The 19,044-nt window shown below is 37.4% G+C and overlaps 1 protein-coding gene across 1 annotated transcript in view; it reads left to right on the forward strand.

Annotated features, from left to right (window-relative positions):
- The window catches only part of LOC149169443 (peroxidase 72-like), a 64,304-nt gene that overhangs the window by 25,130 nt on the left and 20,130 nt on the right, over positions 1–19,044 (forward strand). Inside the window, exons 4-5 of the mRNA XM_089425193.1 lie at positions 14,059–14,240; positions 14,623–14,788. Coding sequence (XP_089281319.1) covers positions 14,059–14,240; positions 14,623–14,788 — 348 coding nt within the window. The remainder of the gene's footprint in view (positions 1–14,058; positions 14,241–14,622; positions 14,789–19,044) is intronic.

The following is a 19,044-nucleotide window of genomic DNA, read 5'->3' on the forward strand; positions in this document are numbered from 1 at the left end:
CCAATGCATACAATTCTTTATCATATGTAGGATAGTTAACTACTGCAGGATTAAAAGTCTCAAAATGATAACATATGGGTTTGCCGTGTTGTGTCAACACTGCGCCCATGGCATAGTCACTGGCATCAGTTTGAATCTCAAATGGTCTCTGCAAATCTATCAGTGCTAGTACAAGTGTTGTACTTATTTTTCTTTCAAGGTGTCGAAGGCTTCCTGATGTTTGCCTCCCCACTGAAACACCTTATTCAATCCTGTTAAAGCATGTAAGGGAGCTGCAATCGTGGAGAAGTTAGAGATGAACTTCCTCCAATATTGTGCTGCTCCTAAGAAGCTTCTCACTTCTGTAGCAGACTTGGGTTTAGGCCAGTTTACAATGACTACCACTTTAGAGGGATCTATTTTCAATTCAGCTCCCCCTACTATGTGACCCAAGTAGTTTAGAGATGTTTTGCCAAATTCACATTTTAAGAGTTTAACATAAAGTTTTTCTCTTTTCAAAACATATAATGTCTTCTTAACATGCTTTAAATTTTCTTCCAATGTTTTACTAAAAATTATATTGTCATCCAGATACACAATAACAAAATCATCAAGAAAAGGTCGAAGTACATCATTCATTAATCTCATGAAGGTAGCAGAAGCATTAGTTAAGCCAAAAGGCATAACTAGCCATTCATACAATCCCTGCTTTGTTTTGAAAGCAGTCTTCCATGCATCTTGCTCTGCAACTTTGACCTGATGGTATCCACTGTGCAAATCCCGCTTGGTGAAATAAACAGCTTCTTTTAATTTATCTAAGAGATCATCTATGCGAGGAAGGGGATAATGTTTCTTGATTGTTATATTATTCAGTGCTCGGTAATCAATGCACATTCTCCACGAGCCATCTTTCTTTCTCACCAAAACGATTGGTGACCCACATTGTGATGTGCTAGGCCTGATGAAGCCCTTCTCGAGCAACTCCTACACCTGCTTCTTGATTTCAACATTCTCTAAAGCAGACAACCTGTACATCCCAATGTTAGGCAATGGAACATCTCGCTGCAACATAATATCATGTACTATTCCCTTTTTGGGTGGCAGACCTTTAGGTTCTTGAAACAAGACATCATACTCTGAAAACAACCTTTTCCATATCAGCTTGTTGTTCAGCATTACAACCCTCAAATACATTGGTTTTATCAGGTTTATTTTCCTTTACAACCATCAGTAAGAATTGTTTGCATGAATTAATCATTCTTTTCATCTGCCCTGAGTTTATGAGAGTATAGTTATTCTTGAGCTTATGAGCTCTTACAAAGTATTCGATTCCATCTTTAACTAGTAGATACTTGTTCTCAGCTCTATAGAAAATAGCCTTTCTATCGTACAAGTAAGGACTTCCTAAAACAATTCCACATATATCCAAAGGAATTATGTCTAACTCAACCTCATCTACAAATGTTGACCCAAAAGAAAACTTGAGTTTGCATTGTCTAGTCACTTGTAGTTGTGCTTTATCATTCAACCATCCTAATGGGTATGGTTTCTTGTGAGGTGTAGTTTCTAATCCCAATTTCTTTACAATTGCTTCAGAAATCAAATTTACTTGAGAGCCACTATCAAACAAAGTATCAATCTTTTGATTTTTGGAAATAACTCGAATATGGAAAAGCTCATGTCTTTTTCTCTCATTTTCTTCATCAATAACAGATTGAGCAGAATTACTAGTAGATGCTTCAGAATTATTACCTTTTATACCTGTGGTTGCTATGGTTGTTTCATCTCTCGAGTCTAACCCTAAATCTCTTTGAATAGCTCTAGCTGTCTTCTTCTTCTTGCCCTCAGACTTCTTAGGTCTCACCTCTGGATGCAGAATCCAACAATGCTCATCATCATGCCCCTCCTTTTTACAGTGAGTGCATGAAGCTTTGGCTTTCTGTGTAGTGTTAGCCTTCCTTGCTTTCCACTTCTATTTTATTTTCTCCTTGATCTTACTTACAGTGGGTTGGGATGGTCCCCCAACTTCTGGATTGCCATTCTTTCCTCTAGCCTCTAGATGAGTAGCCTGTACAGATACCTCATCTATACTAGTGGGATTAAACATAAGGATGGTATGCCTCATGTAGCTATGTAGACCACCAATGTACTTCAAAAGAGTCTCTAGTGAGTCTAGTGAAATACCCAATGTCAATGCTCTCTTTCTGAACTCTTGAGTATACCCTTGTACACTTTGACCCTTCAACTGCCAAAGAGTTTGCCAACTCATCATGGTCTGCTGCATGTAGGCCAATGGATAGAACTGTTTCCTGATTGCCGAAACGAAGTCACTCCAGACAGAGATGGTCTTACCATGGCTTTTTATATCAGCGTGGGTTCTACCTTCCCACCAAACCAAGGCAGTGCCTCCTAGGCGTAGGCTTGCTAGCTAAATCTTACTCTTGTCTGAGTTTATGTTCTGTACCCTGCAATACACATCAATTTGTCTAATCCAATTTTCCAATTTTTTGGCATTTGGTTCTCCATCATATATAGGAAAATAAAATTTAACATCTAACTTAATAAAATATGCTTTCTTATTATGTACAGGGCTATTAGGAGGTGTGAGAAAGTTTTCCTCTTTCCCTTTTCCTTTGGAGTTGTCATGGAAGTGAGACTCATCTTCTCCTTTCTCTTACTTAGAGCCCGATGCATCTCCCACCTTTTGCTTTCTAAAGTCTCGGTACATTTCTTCCACCATGGACTTCATAGCTAGGAAACTTTATATGAATTGAGGGTCTGGCCCCATAGAACCTTCTTCTGACATGGTATTTTGAAGATAGACTCTCCCAATTTCAGGATTAGTTTCCACCAACTCTCCTTCTCCCAATTTTAGCTTTTATCTTGTGAGCATTCACAGTTTATACCAACACAAGCTTGTCTAACCTTACAACCTTTTGCTCTGATACCACTTGATCTGATATTCACCTTATGAGTGCCATCAGTTAAAGATTTATTGAACTAAAGGTATTACAGACTCATGTGCTGGTGTGTGTGTTATGTGTTATTGACACAACGGATCGATCAGATTTCCAATACACAGAAAATAAAATGGAAAGACAGCAGAGAAATACAATAAGAAACACAAAGACACAAACAATTTTAATAAGGAGTTCACCCTATTCTCCAGGGCTACGTCTCTGGTCCAGCTTCAATGGTGACCTTGTTTTATTGTGTCTTTCAGCAGAGGAATTACAATATAGGGACTCAATATGAGTTCTCTTGAAGCAGATTTTGCTTGGCAGGGTGGTTCTTGGATTCCCCAAGCCACTCGGAGTGCGATTAACGCTATTAATCGCACATCCGTTAATCACACATGCTCAGTCCAGACAGATTCCTCTATGGGAAGGCTTGAATCTTCAAGCTCTCTGGTGCTCCACGCTGCCTGTGGTCATCTCGACCCTCTATCTCTTCTTCTTGGCTTTACTGCTCTCTGTGTTCAGTCCTCCTCTCAAGGTTCACTATTCACTGTCTCTCTCAGTTGCTTGGACTCTTCTCAATTTAGATTCCAAATCAAATCTAACTAGTTCAACTGTCTCTGTTCATGGCTTTAGCCATCCGATCCCTATGCCCGTTCAGTTCCTCTTCCACCTATCGACTCACCTTCTGCAGCTGTGCTTAGAGTTTTTTGTGTTTGATGTCATCATGAATGCTCAGGGAGTGGCCATTTGTCCTCCTCTAAGAGGTTCCAGCATGCTTCGTCGGTTCGTTTCTTCAGTTACGCCATGGATGCGTTCTTCCTCCACCATGGTGGTCAAACAGATTCCAAATCCCTTTAGAATGTGGCTTAATTCCCTGTTGATTCTGCTTCTTTCCATCGGGCGCAATCTCAGCCGTCCGATCTGGGCCCTCCAGATCCAACACCATACGCACGTTTCACGCAATTGTCTTGCTCAACCGATAGCGAATGATCAACAGTGGTTTTCTCTCACCTCTGCCTGCCATGCATCGATCGATGTATGGAATCGCTCTGCTGCTGTCCAAAACCTCTTACCGTTCAAGGGCACCCCAATCAAAACCATCGGTTTCCAAAGCACGGGTTCTCTGGTTCCCCCACGCGACGGGATGCTCGAGCTTTCCCATTTTGGTCCTGTTCGCTTAGTGATGTGCGATTAACGCTAATTACGCATCAAAAACCTCGCCCTTTTCCCATTCCATGGCTGCCAGGGGCTACTTTGGCCTCTTGCGCGGTCTCCATGGGCCTTGGTCAGCGCGCTTTGACCAAGGTCCTCGTCGTTCACGTCGACTGCCATGGCCACTGGTTCAGGGTGTTTTTGATACTGTTTTGGATTTCATTAGAGATTTGTTCGACCTAATTCAGTCATGGTTCTTGACAGTCTTTCTATGGATCCAATTCGGATCATTCATAGAGGTGAAAAATAAGCATTAGGACTTATATTCATCATTTAAAACAAAATTACATACATAATATTTTACAGTTGGTCTACCTGATTGGAAACTAGACGAACTGTAGTATAGCCATATTCTTATCAACCTTCTAGTTATGACATTGTAAATGTTTTTCTTCCTAGACCAACTTTTACAAAATTTACAACCAGAAAAGTAGCTCCATATTTTTCTATGACTTCTAACCAAATTTATTCGTCAGGCTAGTCGATCAGATGTAACATACTTTAGACACTTACCAATGCTAGACATAACAGGACTATACAGGACTTCTGAAAACCATACCCAAAACCAAAATAGAGACATATAATATCATATTAGTTATCAGGGTCGTTGCCCATGGGGGAGTCCACTTGCTTGAAGGGTCGATGTTACTGCCTTGATGCGATGGCTCACCTCTCATGCTACGCACACATACACATTGCACAGTATCTAGTTGATCATCCCCATTGCCAGGAAAGATGTCCAGGTGATGAACATAATGCAGGAAAGTATCAAAATTTTTCACCAAGGAGTCAATACGGGCCTTCTGACATCATTAAATGTCCACCAATGTCCATATGTTGGTTTCCACTCTATCCACTCTTCTCTGAAGGATGTCAAACTGTCATGATTGGGTGCCCTAAGAACTAGTCTTTGCTATGACTTTGGCCATCAACATTTTCATGTGCCATGTTGTGTCCATAATTTTAAGAGACAGGGTTTCTCCGGTTCGAGTGATGCCTTTACCTATCACCCAATCAACCTCTTCTACCATGTAACCCACTAATTTGTTTGCTCTTTTCTCCCAAACTGCTTGCTATTTAGCTTCCAGAATGACCTTTCCCACTTCTAGGCAAAGGTCCACATAAGCCTATGTAGACTCCCATGTCGAGGTCTCCATTCCTATTCTTTTGTGAGGGGTGGATGATGATTGCCCACTTCTTGGCATTCCCCTGCGATAAACCTTCTTGCTACGATCCATAATCCCGTGAGCCATTGTTCTTCTCAACACCAAATGGATATTCTCTACCTTGAGGAGCCATAGATCAGAGTCAAGGAAGAAACAACAAGTGGGGTAATAAATAACATCGAGCGCCCATAGCTTGGAGTGCCCACTACTCTGCAACTTGCATATTTCGGCCATTATTTCTAGAACGGGGTGTGATAATGTCATATACCTCCCTGACACAATACTACCAACTATCTACTATGCTCCACTGGATCCAGGATGTGGACTTTTAGGTTCAATTAATAGACTTTGTTACCACATTCCAAATCAATCCTTATGCATGCGTTACAACTCGAAGGAACAAATCAATAATGGCCATTAAACATGGTAAGATTATGCATTTAGTTTTCATTCCTATGATAACTCAACATAAGCCTTAATGGAAACATTAACATAAACATATTTTATCTAGGATTGCCCTATATCATGATTGTAGTCCAACAGTGATAGTCGAAAGTATTACTGACACATATATCTTATGCAATTATACGAATAAATAACTAAAATGAGCCTCAGTGGATGCAATTCATCCCATGATGCATAATTCATAGATTAGATAACGTGAACCACAGACTATACAATTGCAAACCTTAAAAAACATAATCATTCATCATACATAGTTGTCTCATGCATAATTATTCAATCATCTCATAAGAAAAGTTAACACATGCAAGTCAATCATCTCATAAGCTTAATATTCGACAATAAGAAGTGTAAGGAGCCAACATACACAGCATCACATGCCATTGAATCAAACCAGAGCAAAAGAGAGAATGTCACTTGGAAAATCGAGCACCGCCACCCAACCTAGAACTGACTTTCTTCAGTTCACCCTCGAGCCGAGAGTTCTTACCATGGATCAAGTACCTCTCTTGATTCCTTCAATGGGTATTTAGTACCCTCTTTCATGATATGGTTTCCTTTAGTGGTGTCCCTCTTTTAGATTGATATTTTTATCCATTTGTCTAAGCTTTTCCTGGAAAACTCACCTTTCTCTCCCGCGAGACTTTTCCTCATAAAAGCTTGCCTTTATCTACCACAAGGCTTTTATGTTTTTCTTAAACTTAGCATCTTTATCTAGCAAAGTAACTTAATGGATATCTATCTCCAAATCCATTAATCTTATCTGTTATTGGATCTAAAATTCTTATCACGAAAGAATTATCCATTCCCATTCACCAATGGGATTTCCTTTGACAAGAACCTCGTCTTTTAGTGTCTCATTTTCCAAGTGATTAAATTGTTTGTATTTATTTAATAATAAATTATTTAGTTTCATTGTTACACCTTTAAACTAGCTTTTCTTAGCTTAGGCTAACAGAGTGTTACATACAACGTAGGGGTGTTACATACTCCCCCCTTTAAATTTACACCATCCTCGGTGTATTACCAAATCTTACAATTTATTTCCTCATTCACAGGTATTTTTTTTTTGTCTCAATTTTCATATTCCCATGCCCTTGCCACCTGAATCAGATCTTCCGATACATCGATTACAAAGGAGTTCTACTAGCAATCTCCTTCCATTGTTACCTCTACATTTGTTTCAATCAATTTTGTGAGACATTTTCAGATGCAGAAACTCAATTTTCTTTACCACAGTTAATGTAGCGGTGCTACTACATGAGTAGCTATGGGTTAATGTTGCCCACCCTTTAACTATGATTCCTCATTTAAATTTTGTTTAAATAATCAGAATAAATGCATGTTATTCCAATTCATTTGTGTTCTTGCCGAACACATGCTTCCTGTAGTTTCCCTGCATTAGTCATAACAAGTCAAGCTAGCACATTTGACCAATCCACATGTATAAAATATCATATCAGGTTAGCTCAACATAACCAACAAAATAATAACCCATATGTAACCATCCATCATAGATCACATAGATCAAAATCATGAATTTCATGCATACAAAACTGAAATGAAACATTGATACTTATCCTTGAATCACTCCTTAGCTTCTACCTTTGTCTTTCTTCTGTATGCACTTTGGGTCGGTTGCCACAGCAGGCAATCGCCCAGTGCCTTCTCCTCAACCATGTGTACCTACACATAGTGTGCATCACACACATACAGTTATACATGTCATATATCATCATGCAATACATGCATCCATACCAGTACCATATGTATCATTTGTACACAACAACACCTGTACACGTGTATCCAATACAAAATGTCCATAGCATCACCTGCATGACATATACCTCATCCACATGTTTTCAACCATGTTAGTATTATGCCAAAAAATTCTTCAATTATTCAAATTACCTTTAGACAAGTCTGATCAAACTAAGCCCTAAGGGTTAGCTCAACTAGTCAAATAAGTGCCTTGTCGTTCGAGAGGTCACAAGGTCAATTCTCCTTGAAGCCCTTGGGGTTAGGCCTAGCTATTGGCCGCGGGGCTTGATACCCTTGATCAAGCTCAAATATTTCTGTGGACATAGCGGCCACCCAATGACCGCGAGGGTTCGTGAACCACATGTGGAAAAAAAATAAAAAATCGATTAGAGAATAAGGAATTCATGGACTTCTTCAATTTCTGCAACCAGAGCATAATTAAATTTTTTATATCAAAGTATTCAAGTGCTTTTATTTAGCTAATCCTTTTCATGTATCTTGTCGTTGCAAGAAATTTTCAGCAAAATGATAACATAGATGCATGATGCAACTTTACAAAACCAATAACTTTGAGTTTTGGGATTGAATCTGTCCCATAGAAAAGATTTTCATAACAAAAAAATATGACCTTCGTTTAATCATAAAGCAGACTATTGACTATGATAGTTAGTCAAGTATGGACTTCAATGTTATATTTGAAGTCTAATAACAACCTTAACTTTGTCTTTAACCAAGAAAATAATCATTTGGTACTCAACAATACTCCACGCATAAACGCGTTATGTCATATGATTTCTTGTTTTCTCTTTTTAACACTACTTCCAACACCTTGTTAGCCATGAATAATTTAGTGTATATTCAAAACCAATCAAACAATTAGTTTATAAGCACATACACCTCCTATATGTGAGTCATGAATGAAGGTTACAATGTTCTCACACTCCGCAATCTCTTACTTTCCAGGATACTATGTATACTAGGGTGTGAACTTGGGTCATTATCACGTGGATACCCCACCTTAACAATAGGTCATGATTGGTAGAATAAAATTCATTTCTTGGAAACCAATCAACTGTTAAATTCCTTAAAACAAATTGTTTATGCAATAATCGTTATGTTGTCATTTTTAAACAGACAACACTATCAATGCAATCTGACAGGTAGAGTTATCCCCTATTTCTTAATAGAATAGTGATACAAAATATGCATTTCAGATTTTACAATTGTCAATTGCTTTGAATCATTTGCTAGATATCATTTTATCAAAACATATTTTATTTTACAATAATATTTCTTACCACTACCATTTAGCCATCCAATATGGTTAAAGAATCTTATTAATTTAACAACGAGATGTTGTATCGTTTATTATTCTATCTCTTCTAGAACCTTTTATATGTCACCCCTTTGGTGCATGTATTATTTTATTACTAGTATAAGATCTTTAGATCATCATAAGTTGTATTAATGTGAAACCTTTTGGATTTATCAATAATTTTTTTATTAATTCAGACAATCATGTTTCGAATCTAGTGTACAATTATTGTTATTCATTAGGATGCTCTGAATTGCTCTTATTTCTACTATGATTACATTGAGCAGCCCCATATCTAATATGTTTTTCATTTTCTGTCTTCATAAAGCATGTATACTTTGTTTATAGTAAAAGCATACAGATCATTTTTATCTTAACACTTCCCTCAAGAAGTACATTTGTAAGATCTACAATCATTCTACTGGAAGCATCTTTTTCTTACTGTAGATTTGAAAAGTTCCTATTTGTGAGATATTAACAAAACCCCATCTTTATCTGGATGGATATGCACATCAATGTGAAGTTTGAGGTTGCATACTTTGAATTGCAATAATTTACACATTGGAATTTGAGTGAACTTAATATTGTATTTAATATTCTCTTATTGTTATTGATCAAGAAGCACTAGGAATTTCTTTTACACTCCTACTATGTACTTACACCAGATGTATTGTTAGGTGTCATTCCCATTGACTTTCTTATTAGAGTCATAATTTATTAATGTATGATGTCTTCTCCAACATGGACATAGTGAGTTGTATTGCATTTGTGCATTCACTTCACACTCTAACCCTAGTTCTATTTAGATCAGAATATAATTTGTGCCTCTTATCTATCTTAGTTTCAATTATTTAGATATTTCTTTACTGAAAAGCAACCTATAGGTTCCAAACTATGCATGTATAATTAACTAAGTATAATAACCCGACAAGGTTTTGTTCCCTCCAATAATGTATATTTGGAGAATTTTCCCACTAAGGGTGAATTAAATGGTTCAGCCATTGGCAAGACCATATCCAAAAATGAACTACATCATTACATGTAGATGCATCAATTAACACAAAATATTAAATCGAAAGGTAATTACATAGTCTCATACCACATATAGAGACTTGTCTTTTACTAGTTTAACGATATTCAGGGGAACTTCCTGAATAGATACAATTTTAAGAAGACCTTTAGAAACTGTTCTAGGATGGAAATTAATTAACCATCAATCTATTGTTAATGTTGATAGAATGTCATGAGCTAGCTTTCGGTGATTTATATAGATTCCCTCTATATATTTTATCTTTGACTTTTCGCCATCTATGGAAAGATCCTTGTTTCTTTCATTTATCTTTCATTCTTTCTTAAGATATCTAGGAGTATAAACTTTATTCCATTATTTTATGTCATTGACTGGACTATCTTTACCTAAATTAGTTTGTATTTTATTAAGCTATGTCCTTGCATAGCAATCATACAACTCATAATATAATTTTAATATGAGTAAAATGATAAGATGACCATATCACTAAAATCCATCAAATAGATATACTTTAAAAATCACTTATTCACCACCATCATTTATTCATAACTTTCATATCAATTATCTTTCCAAAAGTTGGTTATATGCTTTACTCCTCTTATGTTGAGGCATTGAGTATTTGAGCCTTCTCTAATTTCAATTGAGTATTTGAGCCTTCTCTGATTTCAAGGATATAGATGTTATCTAATTTGATATCTCATTAACAATGTGTAGGGAATTTCTAATACTCAATCTGTAAGCCCATAAAATAAATAACCAGTTTATGGTTGACCATTTCTACTTTTTGAAATAAATATGTTAGTTCATGTCCTTTCTTTGCATTATTCTTCTACTCTACTACAATGTTACAAGATTCTATGTTATATAACACATTGCAGATTTATTTAATGGTGCATCTTAGAAAATAAGGTTCCAACTGGAGAAAATCTGAAAAAGCTTGGTTTCAGTGGACCATCATGATGTCCATTAGGTTAGAGTTCAGAAGAAACCATTTTTCATTTTTCCATTCAATGCCCATTCACCACAATTGTTTAGAAAGAAGGAAATTCATTATAAGTACAAGGATTAAAAATCAATGAATTATATGATAGATATAGATTAATATTTGACCATTATTGTATCTATCAAGAATCAAATACACCACATATTTTGAATTTCTAAATATATTGTAAATCTCCAACTTTATTTATTCCTCAAGCTTGGTTATAAATATCTAGCCTATTAACTTAGTTTTTAACTCATGTTAATTTGTAAGAATTTTGATCCATCTAGACAACTCATTGTAACCCCGCAATGAGCCCTGCATGCAAACCATATATGTAACCCCGCAATGAGCCTTACATGCAAGTCATATATGTAAACATAGGCATGTAATCACAACACGAGTTTCGAACAATATCTACTCAGCGTATGCAGTCATAAGGCTAAACATACATCCTTCAAGCATAATGTAAATTAACTTTGAAGAACATGTATTTATATTCTTATGAGATGCATAAAAACAATTAGCTCATAGAAAGCTATACACACTTTTGTGTAGTTCGTTTATACACAAGTGCACACACGTCATTTACTCTTGTTTTTACTTGATCACCGCCATTGAAGATCATGTATTTATATTCTTATAAGATGCTAAAAAAAAATTAGCTCATAAAAAGCTATACACACACTTCTCTTTAGTTCGTTTGTACACCAAGTGCACACACGTCATTTACTCTTGTTTTTACATGATCAGCGCTTTATGCAGAATACGCTGAAACAATGTTCTTGCCATCAAAGATATTATAATTAAGTATTGCAGCAATTTGGTTGTTTAACAAAATGGAAACAAGTAATATTCTTACCTTGGCAAGCAAACAGAGTTTGAAGTTCAACTGGTCTATAATCCGGAAACAGTTTCATCTCATGGTCGACTATTGGAAAGGTAAGACATACCTAAGCATTGTTTGTAAACTTCGAATAGGAAGCCAGATAAGCCAGATTAGGCCTGTAAGTGGTTTGGAAAATGGCTAAGTAAGTTCGGATGGATGGACTATCGTTGACCATACAAATGGAAATCTTCATAGAAGATATTGATTGACTGGCCTATTACAGCCATCTTTCTAAAATATTAAATGAAACTCATCAATCTGCTATAATTGCAAATTTCTTTGTTGAGAAGAAGTTATGGAACACATCATTGCCTCGGATTGACCTTCAAACCTTATGAATTGGCTCCCGTTCAAATGTTACATTCTTCAGCTCCATTCATTGATAGGTTGACGTTATTCATCTGATTCCATTCATCGTTGACGTACGGTGGAGCTACCTTCATTCAATCCATTCTATGAAAGAAAATGGTTAATTTCATTGTGCGACTATTGATTCGAATAATATGTAAAATAGAAAAATTCATTGTTTTTCAATTGGGCATTTTCGTCTGAAGTTAACTTTTGCTCATCAATTACTCATAAGTTATTGGGCTTTAACAGCTTTCTGCGTCACATTACAATTTATACATTGTCTTCATGAAACATAGTAGATCGCAAAAATGGCCTTCTTTGTAACCAGATTTATATCCACGAGATAACTGTTACATGAAAAGAGATTAGAACATTCATTACCTCGTCTGTTATCCATTGGGTCTACTCAGTGCAAAGTTGCTACATTTCACTGTAATAAAAAACTATTGCTATGGCTGCGAGTCAACATATTAGTGTTATCGTGAGGCTTATGTTTTTTAACATATGTGAAAAACTAAACAAACCGTGGTGACCCACATGGAGTTTTTAATATCTGGTGTCCACGAATCAATTATCATATCACTATCATGTAACTAGCTTAGTTGGTACGTACTCCGGGAGGTCACAAACTAACTACATCCGTAGTTATTTGGCATGGAGTCTCAACAGATAGTTGTGATGGCTTCTAGATTTGGTGAAAAGTACATAAATGAAAGCAATTTTTAAATTTTGATGGTAGATTTCAAAAATATTTTAAAATTTAATAGACGAGAGCAGGTGAAATAATTGACTAGGCAATCAAATTCCAAATTCTGCGTACAACTTTCAGGGGACAATATCAACAATCAACTTTGATTCATACCCGTTGGATGCATGAAGTAGTTGCTGATTGCTTATTGATATTTCGACAATAGAAAAAAATAAAAGAAAAAATCACTATCATCCAACATCCAACACCACCAGTAGAGTCGATATGCTCCGGACTTTTGTGGAGTAGCTGAACGGTCTTCTTCCACTGAACTTTCGACAACAAATGCGAACGAACGAGGCAGATTATTTGCACGCAGGTGCTGTGAATTATTTAAATAAGCGTCGACATTGAGGACCTCATCCACATAATCAATCGAGCACAGCAAGATTAATTCATTTCATATTTTTTAGAATCAATCATGGCCAAAACTTTTTCCTCCTCCCATGCTCTTTCACCAATTTGCTCGCCACAGGCATATTTCTTCATAATATCATTGTTACTCTACTATGGGTATTCCCAAGCTGCTTTGGTTCCAAATTTATATTCCAATTCATGCCCCATGGACGAGGAAATAGTGAAATCAGTAGTAGCGAAGGCCGCGATGAAGTAAGCTCGAATGTCAGCGTCCAGGTAATCATATGTATATTCTGCTGCTGGTCATAATTCATCTAATTGATAGTCGCTAGCGTTTAGGTAATCATATATACAGCTTAAGTGGGTCTAATGGTTAAGAGCATGTGTTTCTTTTTAAAAGGTCACCGGTTCAAAACCAGAGGAGGGTAGAGTTATGTGTGCTTTCGTAGACTTAGCAGTCAAATCGCTGCGCAGAAGTGGGTCCCTTGTCCCACAAACAAGGGATCTTATACACCAAGTTGATGTCTGGCTTGGCTGTGACCTTAAAAATAGATATTATTATTATTAACTAATCAACTCATTAATAAAGAGATTAATCTGTATATACAATTAATAACATGACATGCATCTTTGCTGATTGATAACAGTTCAAAAGTTGTAACTGAGAAGGGATCAAATCCCAACAATAACTCTACTAGTGGGTCCCTTGTCCCACAAACAAGGGATCTTATACACCAAGTTGATGTCTGGCTTGGCTGTGACCTTAAAAATAGATATTATTATTATTAACTAATCAACTCATTAATAAAGAGATTAATCTGTATATACAATTAATAACATGACATGCATCTTTGCTGATTGATAACAGTTCAAAAGTTGTAACTGAGAAGGGATCAAATCCCAACAATAACTCTACTAGAGGATTTACAGTAGTTGATCATATTAAGAGTGCACTGGAGGCGGTGTGCCCAAAAACTGTATCCTATGCAGATATTCTCGCTCTTGCAGTTCATGACTCAGTGGTTCTAGTAACACATTATATACTCATCTATTTAATATTAAATATATTACATTTATGGTGTTTGCAATAGATTTGAAAGTAGTCTCATTTTTGTTACTGAGAAAATAGTGTTGAAATTATTTTAATGGTGGATTTTAAAAATATTTTAGATTTTTAAATATAACAATTGATTTAGTTGCTTTTAACTAAATTTATTTCTGGATTTTAGATATCAGGAATATTCTAGAATTTTATGGTCATTAACTAGATTAATTATTGACCTTTTTCTTGATGATCATATTTCAGAATATCCATTCAATTTAGAAATATTCCAAAAATCTAAAATCTAAACGAAAATACAACAAATAAATAATAATACATAATGATGTGTTATGGATGAATATTGTCAGACTGGAGGTCCAACCTTTCCTGTTTTTCTGGGAAGGAGAGACTCGAGGAGTGCAAGCTTGAGTGGGTCCAACAACAATATCCCAGCACCCAACTCAACTCTCCAAACTCTCATTACCAAGTTTAAGCGACAGGGTCTAGATGAGGTAGACTTGGTTGTCCTCTCAGGTATGTTTATTTGTATTCTCATATTTTATAGTACATCATTTAAATTGCCATTCATTCATTTTGTTTTGTAGTTGTTATAGCTCCAAATCTCACTCTTATGGTTTGTGATGCTGCACTTATGGCCTAGGGCAACCCCTCCTTCCAGACCTGGTCCAAAAATTTAAAAAACAGTGTTTTATTCCCTATACGCGACTTTGCCCTGTGTTAAACGCGTGTACACGCGGGTCTGTCATACCCAACCCGCGTGTATCTATTAAAACACTTAAAAAAAATATAATTTCCTCTTTTTCGGGCGGTGATCGCGGGTTTACCTGCTGGATCACCTGTTAGTGCCCGTGGCCCAACTGTTCCCAACCAACTCCTAACTAAAAAACTACTTTGGAGAGGGTATAAAAAGACATCAAAGGGAAGGCCAAGGAGAGAGAGAAAGGAGAGCAAGATTATTATGCTGAGATTTTTCCCCTTAGACCAGGTCTGAAGTCCTTGGTGCTTTCTGCACTTCCCCCATCTTGCATAGGAAACCCTTGTTTCCATGTGTATTGGTGATCATTCATCCTTGATATCATCATTTGAGTAGGACTTGGAAGGAGCTCTTGTTGGAGGCTTGAGGCTGGAACGAATCCGGGAGGAAGCTTTGCTTGGAGCCTGCTGAAGGTGTTCAGGTGATATCTTTCCGATATATGTACTTTATTTGCCTTTATTTATAAAGAAACACGTCTTTGTTCCCGAAACAATCTTTCTTTATGCTTATGAGATTCTTGTCTTGAATTCTTATGCAAGTGGTTACTTAAAGATTTTTTTATAACTAACTTTATAGCATAAAGATGATTTATATATAAGTTTCTGTACGTGCACTATTGTGTTCTTTGATTTGTTTGTCTTGCAGGTCAAAGAAAGAAGAAGGGAACTCCAAGAAGGGTTTGCACCCTAACGGTCTTCTCGAACGTAGGACCTTAGGTATGTACCCTAAACATTAGAATTTGCTTAAAAGTAAAAATGATGGCTGTGTGTGTGTGTTTCTTTGAATAAGCAATTTTCAGTCTGGTAGAGTCTTAGCCCAAAGGACCCTAGGGGTACTTTCCCTTCAACCAGAATTGCTCCTTCGTTTCGGGAAATTTGTTTGTTACCATTTTTCTTGAAACTCGTCTTTTGATATTTTGGACTTTCATTGCTGCTTGTGATTGTCAAAAGCGATTTCGAACACATTTTATTTTTGTTGAGTTTTCATCATTTGAAAGGTGTCTATTCACAAAAGTGTTTGGTTGCTTGTTTATCAATCATTGGTGACAGTTTTTGAGAGCTTTCCTTTGAAAAAGACTTTTTTGGTTTGATTGAAAGAAAATCTTTTGAAAGTTTTGAGTTTCGCTTTCTTAAACTTGCTTTTCATTTGATTTTCTTTTTTGCGAAGTGAAAGTGCTTTATGTTTATCTTAGAACTTGTTTTTATTGTTTGGACGAAATGATTGGTAGCACATCATATTCTATCTAAGCATTTTAGTGGCAAGACAAATTTGATAAGTGAGCAACTTTCCTTCTTTGTTTGCAAAGTAGTCTTAAAATCTTGCATTCACATATAGCTGTTGCATTAGGATAGATTTGCATCCCTTTTTATGCATACATAGCTTTGTTAGCTTTTGTGAGTGTGGAGTCTGAAAAGAAAGCAAACAACTTTGTTTAATTTGAAGTTCCTCTGAACCCTCTAGAGATTACTTTTCATCGAACGAAAAAGTGCATGTGCATATAGTTAAGTTTTTATTAACTTCTTTTGCGTCAAAAAACACCACTAGTTTCATCTCCATTACCCTGTGACTTAAAGAACAGCCTAATAAAATCAACCGCTTAATTAAAATCCACTAGAACTTTTTGTTTTAGTTATTACACCAACAAGTTTAGGATTTTAGGGCCTTGGAATAGGCGAGTGGAGAGTTAACTCTCCAAGGCCACATAAAACGTCAAACATAAGAGTCTGATTAAAGAGAGTAAATCCAATAGCGTTAGGAAGACCAGGAAAGCTCCGGATCTGGGAGTTAAGCACGAGGGTCTGTGAAGACAGGGAAGAGAGATACCCCCTCTCCTACTTGTCCAAACTTACCTCACGACTGTTCCGCCTGGCTTCTGTGACGAGTTGGTACCCATAGTTGCCTCTCCTAGGGATCTTCATAGGTGGCTGCGGAGGGGAATCCCGTGGCACCTGAGGTCGACGTTGCATCACTCTCGACAGTACTACTGGAGGGCACCCTTGCGAAGCTTGGGGGCTTGCACCGGTGCAGGCTATTGTTAGGAGGTCAGCGTAACTTCCTCTGTTACCTTCGTTGATAGGACTGGGCCGTCATTATCCCAGACTATCTTCAGAAGGCCCCTGACTCCGCTTTCTTGTATTTTGGTGTCCGGTCCTCACCACCCGGAGCGGAAATACTCGGAAGTTGTTTGACTGGCTGTATCTTCAGAGACTTTTTAGTGGGTGCTCTTTGCTCCTTGTATATAGTTGGCTTTAGGTATTTTTGTCTAGTCACCTTTGGACTTTGTGGTCTGAGTGACTGGCTTGCCACTCTACCGATCTTGAAAGGCTTTTGGTCGTTCTTTCGGAAGTTGTGGAGTTGCCTCCTCAAGGGCAAAGGTTTTGATTGCTTATCCATATTCTTTGAAGAGTTATTTCTATGTTCCCGCAAGGGAAAGGGTCTTTGGAACAGTTAGATATGGCCAATATTCCTGTGGAAACCAACCAAGGTGCCCTTCCAAAAGGGGATCCTTGTGCTTTTCCTTTCTTTGGAAACGTTGGTACTCCCTTGATGGCCACTTTGAATATTCCTGGGTTGAATGTTGGACTACCCATTTGGCTGTGGTCCACTCCGAATATTCCAAATGCTCTTGAAGCTTCTCAGATGAATGCTTTATTTCAGGGGCATCATATGGGTGCTAATTGTTCATCTTCTTTCAAAGAGAAATCTGGGATTCCTTCTTCTTCTCCTTCTTGTAATAAGAAATCTAAAAAGAGGAGAAAAAGGAAGTCAAAGAAGAAGAATAATTCTATCCTTTCATCTTCAACCTCTGCTAGTCATGTTGGAGATGAGTCTTCAGCCGCTGCAAGTCATGCTGGGGGCACAAGTCTAGTCACTGCAAGTCATACTAGCACTTCATCTTCAACCTCTGCGAGTCATGTTGGAGATGAGTCTTCAGCCGCTGCGAGTCATGCTGGGGGCATGAGTCTAGTCACTGCGAGTCATACTAGCAAAGAGTCACCGACCTCTGCAAGTCATGTTCAGGACTCTCTGCAAACCACTGCTAGTCATGTTGGTGGAATGGAGGTTGATAAGAAACCTGGATGTAGAAGTTTTAAACCTAAGTTCCCTTGCAAGATATGCAAGGGAGACCATCTTACTCATTTATGCCCTGGTATTCCAGAGGTTCAAAGGATATGGTCCGAGTCTGAAAGTACTTCTACTCCTAGATCTGATATGGTTTCTCATCAATCCCATCAACCATTGGTTGATAATGTGGTACAGTCAGTGCAATCGCTGGCCGATTACACTCCTGTTTTGGGGGGTGAAGTGCCTAACAAAAGAGTCTGTTTGATCTCTAGTACAGAGTCTTCTAGTATAGGGGGCATTCCGGTTACTTCGAATGTTCCCCCTCCAAGTGCTAAGAGTGTTTCCTCTGATTGGGACAGTCTTGTTGAGCCTCGTCTTCCTTCCGTTGCACCTTTCCAAATAAAGGTCAGAGTTAATTCCACAAATGTCTATCGATGTATGGTGGATGAAGGAGCCTCTACAAGTATTATATCCTCTTTGACTTGGAAAGCTTTGGGTTCCCCAAAGTTGTTGACAACTCAGAGTCAGTTGTTAGCCTATGATAGAAGACCTGGTGAATCTATGGGTGTTCTTCCTCAAGTGCCTATCACTTTAGGTGGGAAGACTGTCTTAATCGATATGATGGTGGTTGATAGCCCTTTAGACTTTAATATGCTACTTGGGTGTGATTATGTCTATGCTATGAATGCTGTGGTGTCTTCACTCTTTCGAGTAATGTGCTTTCCTCATAACGGGAATATTGTCACTATTGATCAACTTGCATCTGATAATCACCACCCTAATTCGACTTTAATGCAGAATGCCCCTTGGTTTGTTCCAAGTGTTCAAGTAGACTCTACCCCGCCACGGGTGAATTATGTGGCATTGAATCCTCAATGTTCAATTGCTTCTAAGAAGGATCCTTTGACTTATTATTCTCCTTCATGGGACTTGGTCCCGGCAGTTGACC

This window comes from Pinus tabuliformis, chromosome 4_2 (genome assembly GCF_031772625.1).
Source record: "Pinus tabuliformis cultivar Carrire ecotype Pingquan chromosome 4_2, CPIR1, whole genome shotgun sequence".
Taxonomy (NCBI): Eukaryota; Viridiplantae; Streptophyta; class Pinopsida; order Pinales; family Pinaceae; genus Pinus; species Pinus tabuliformis.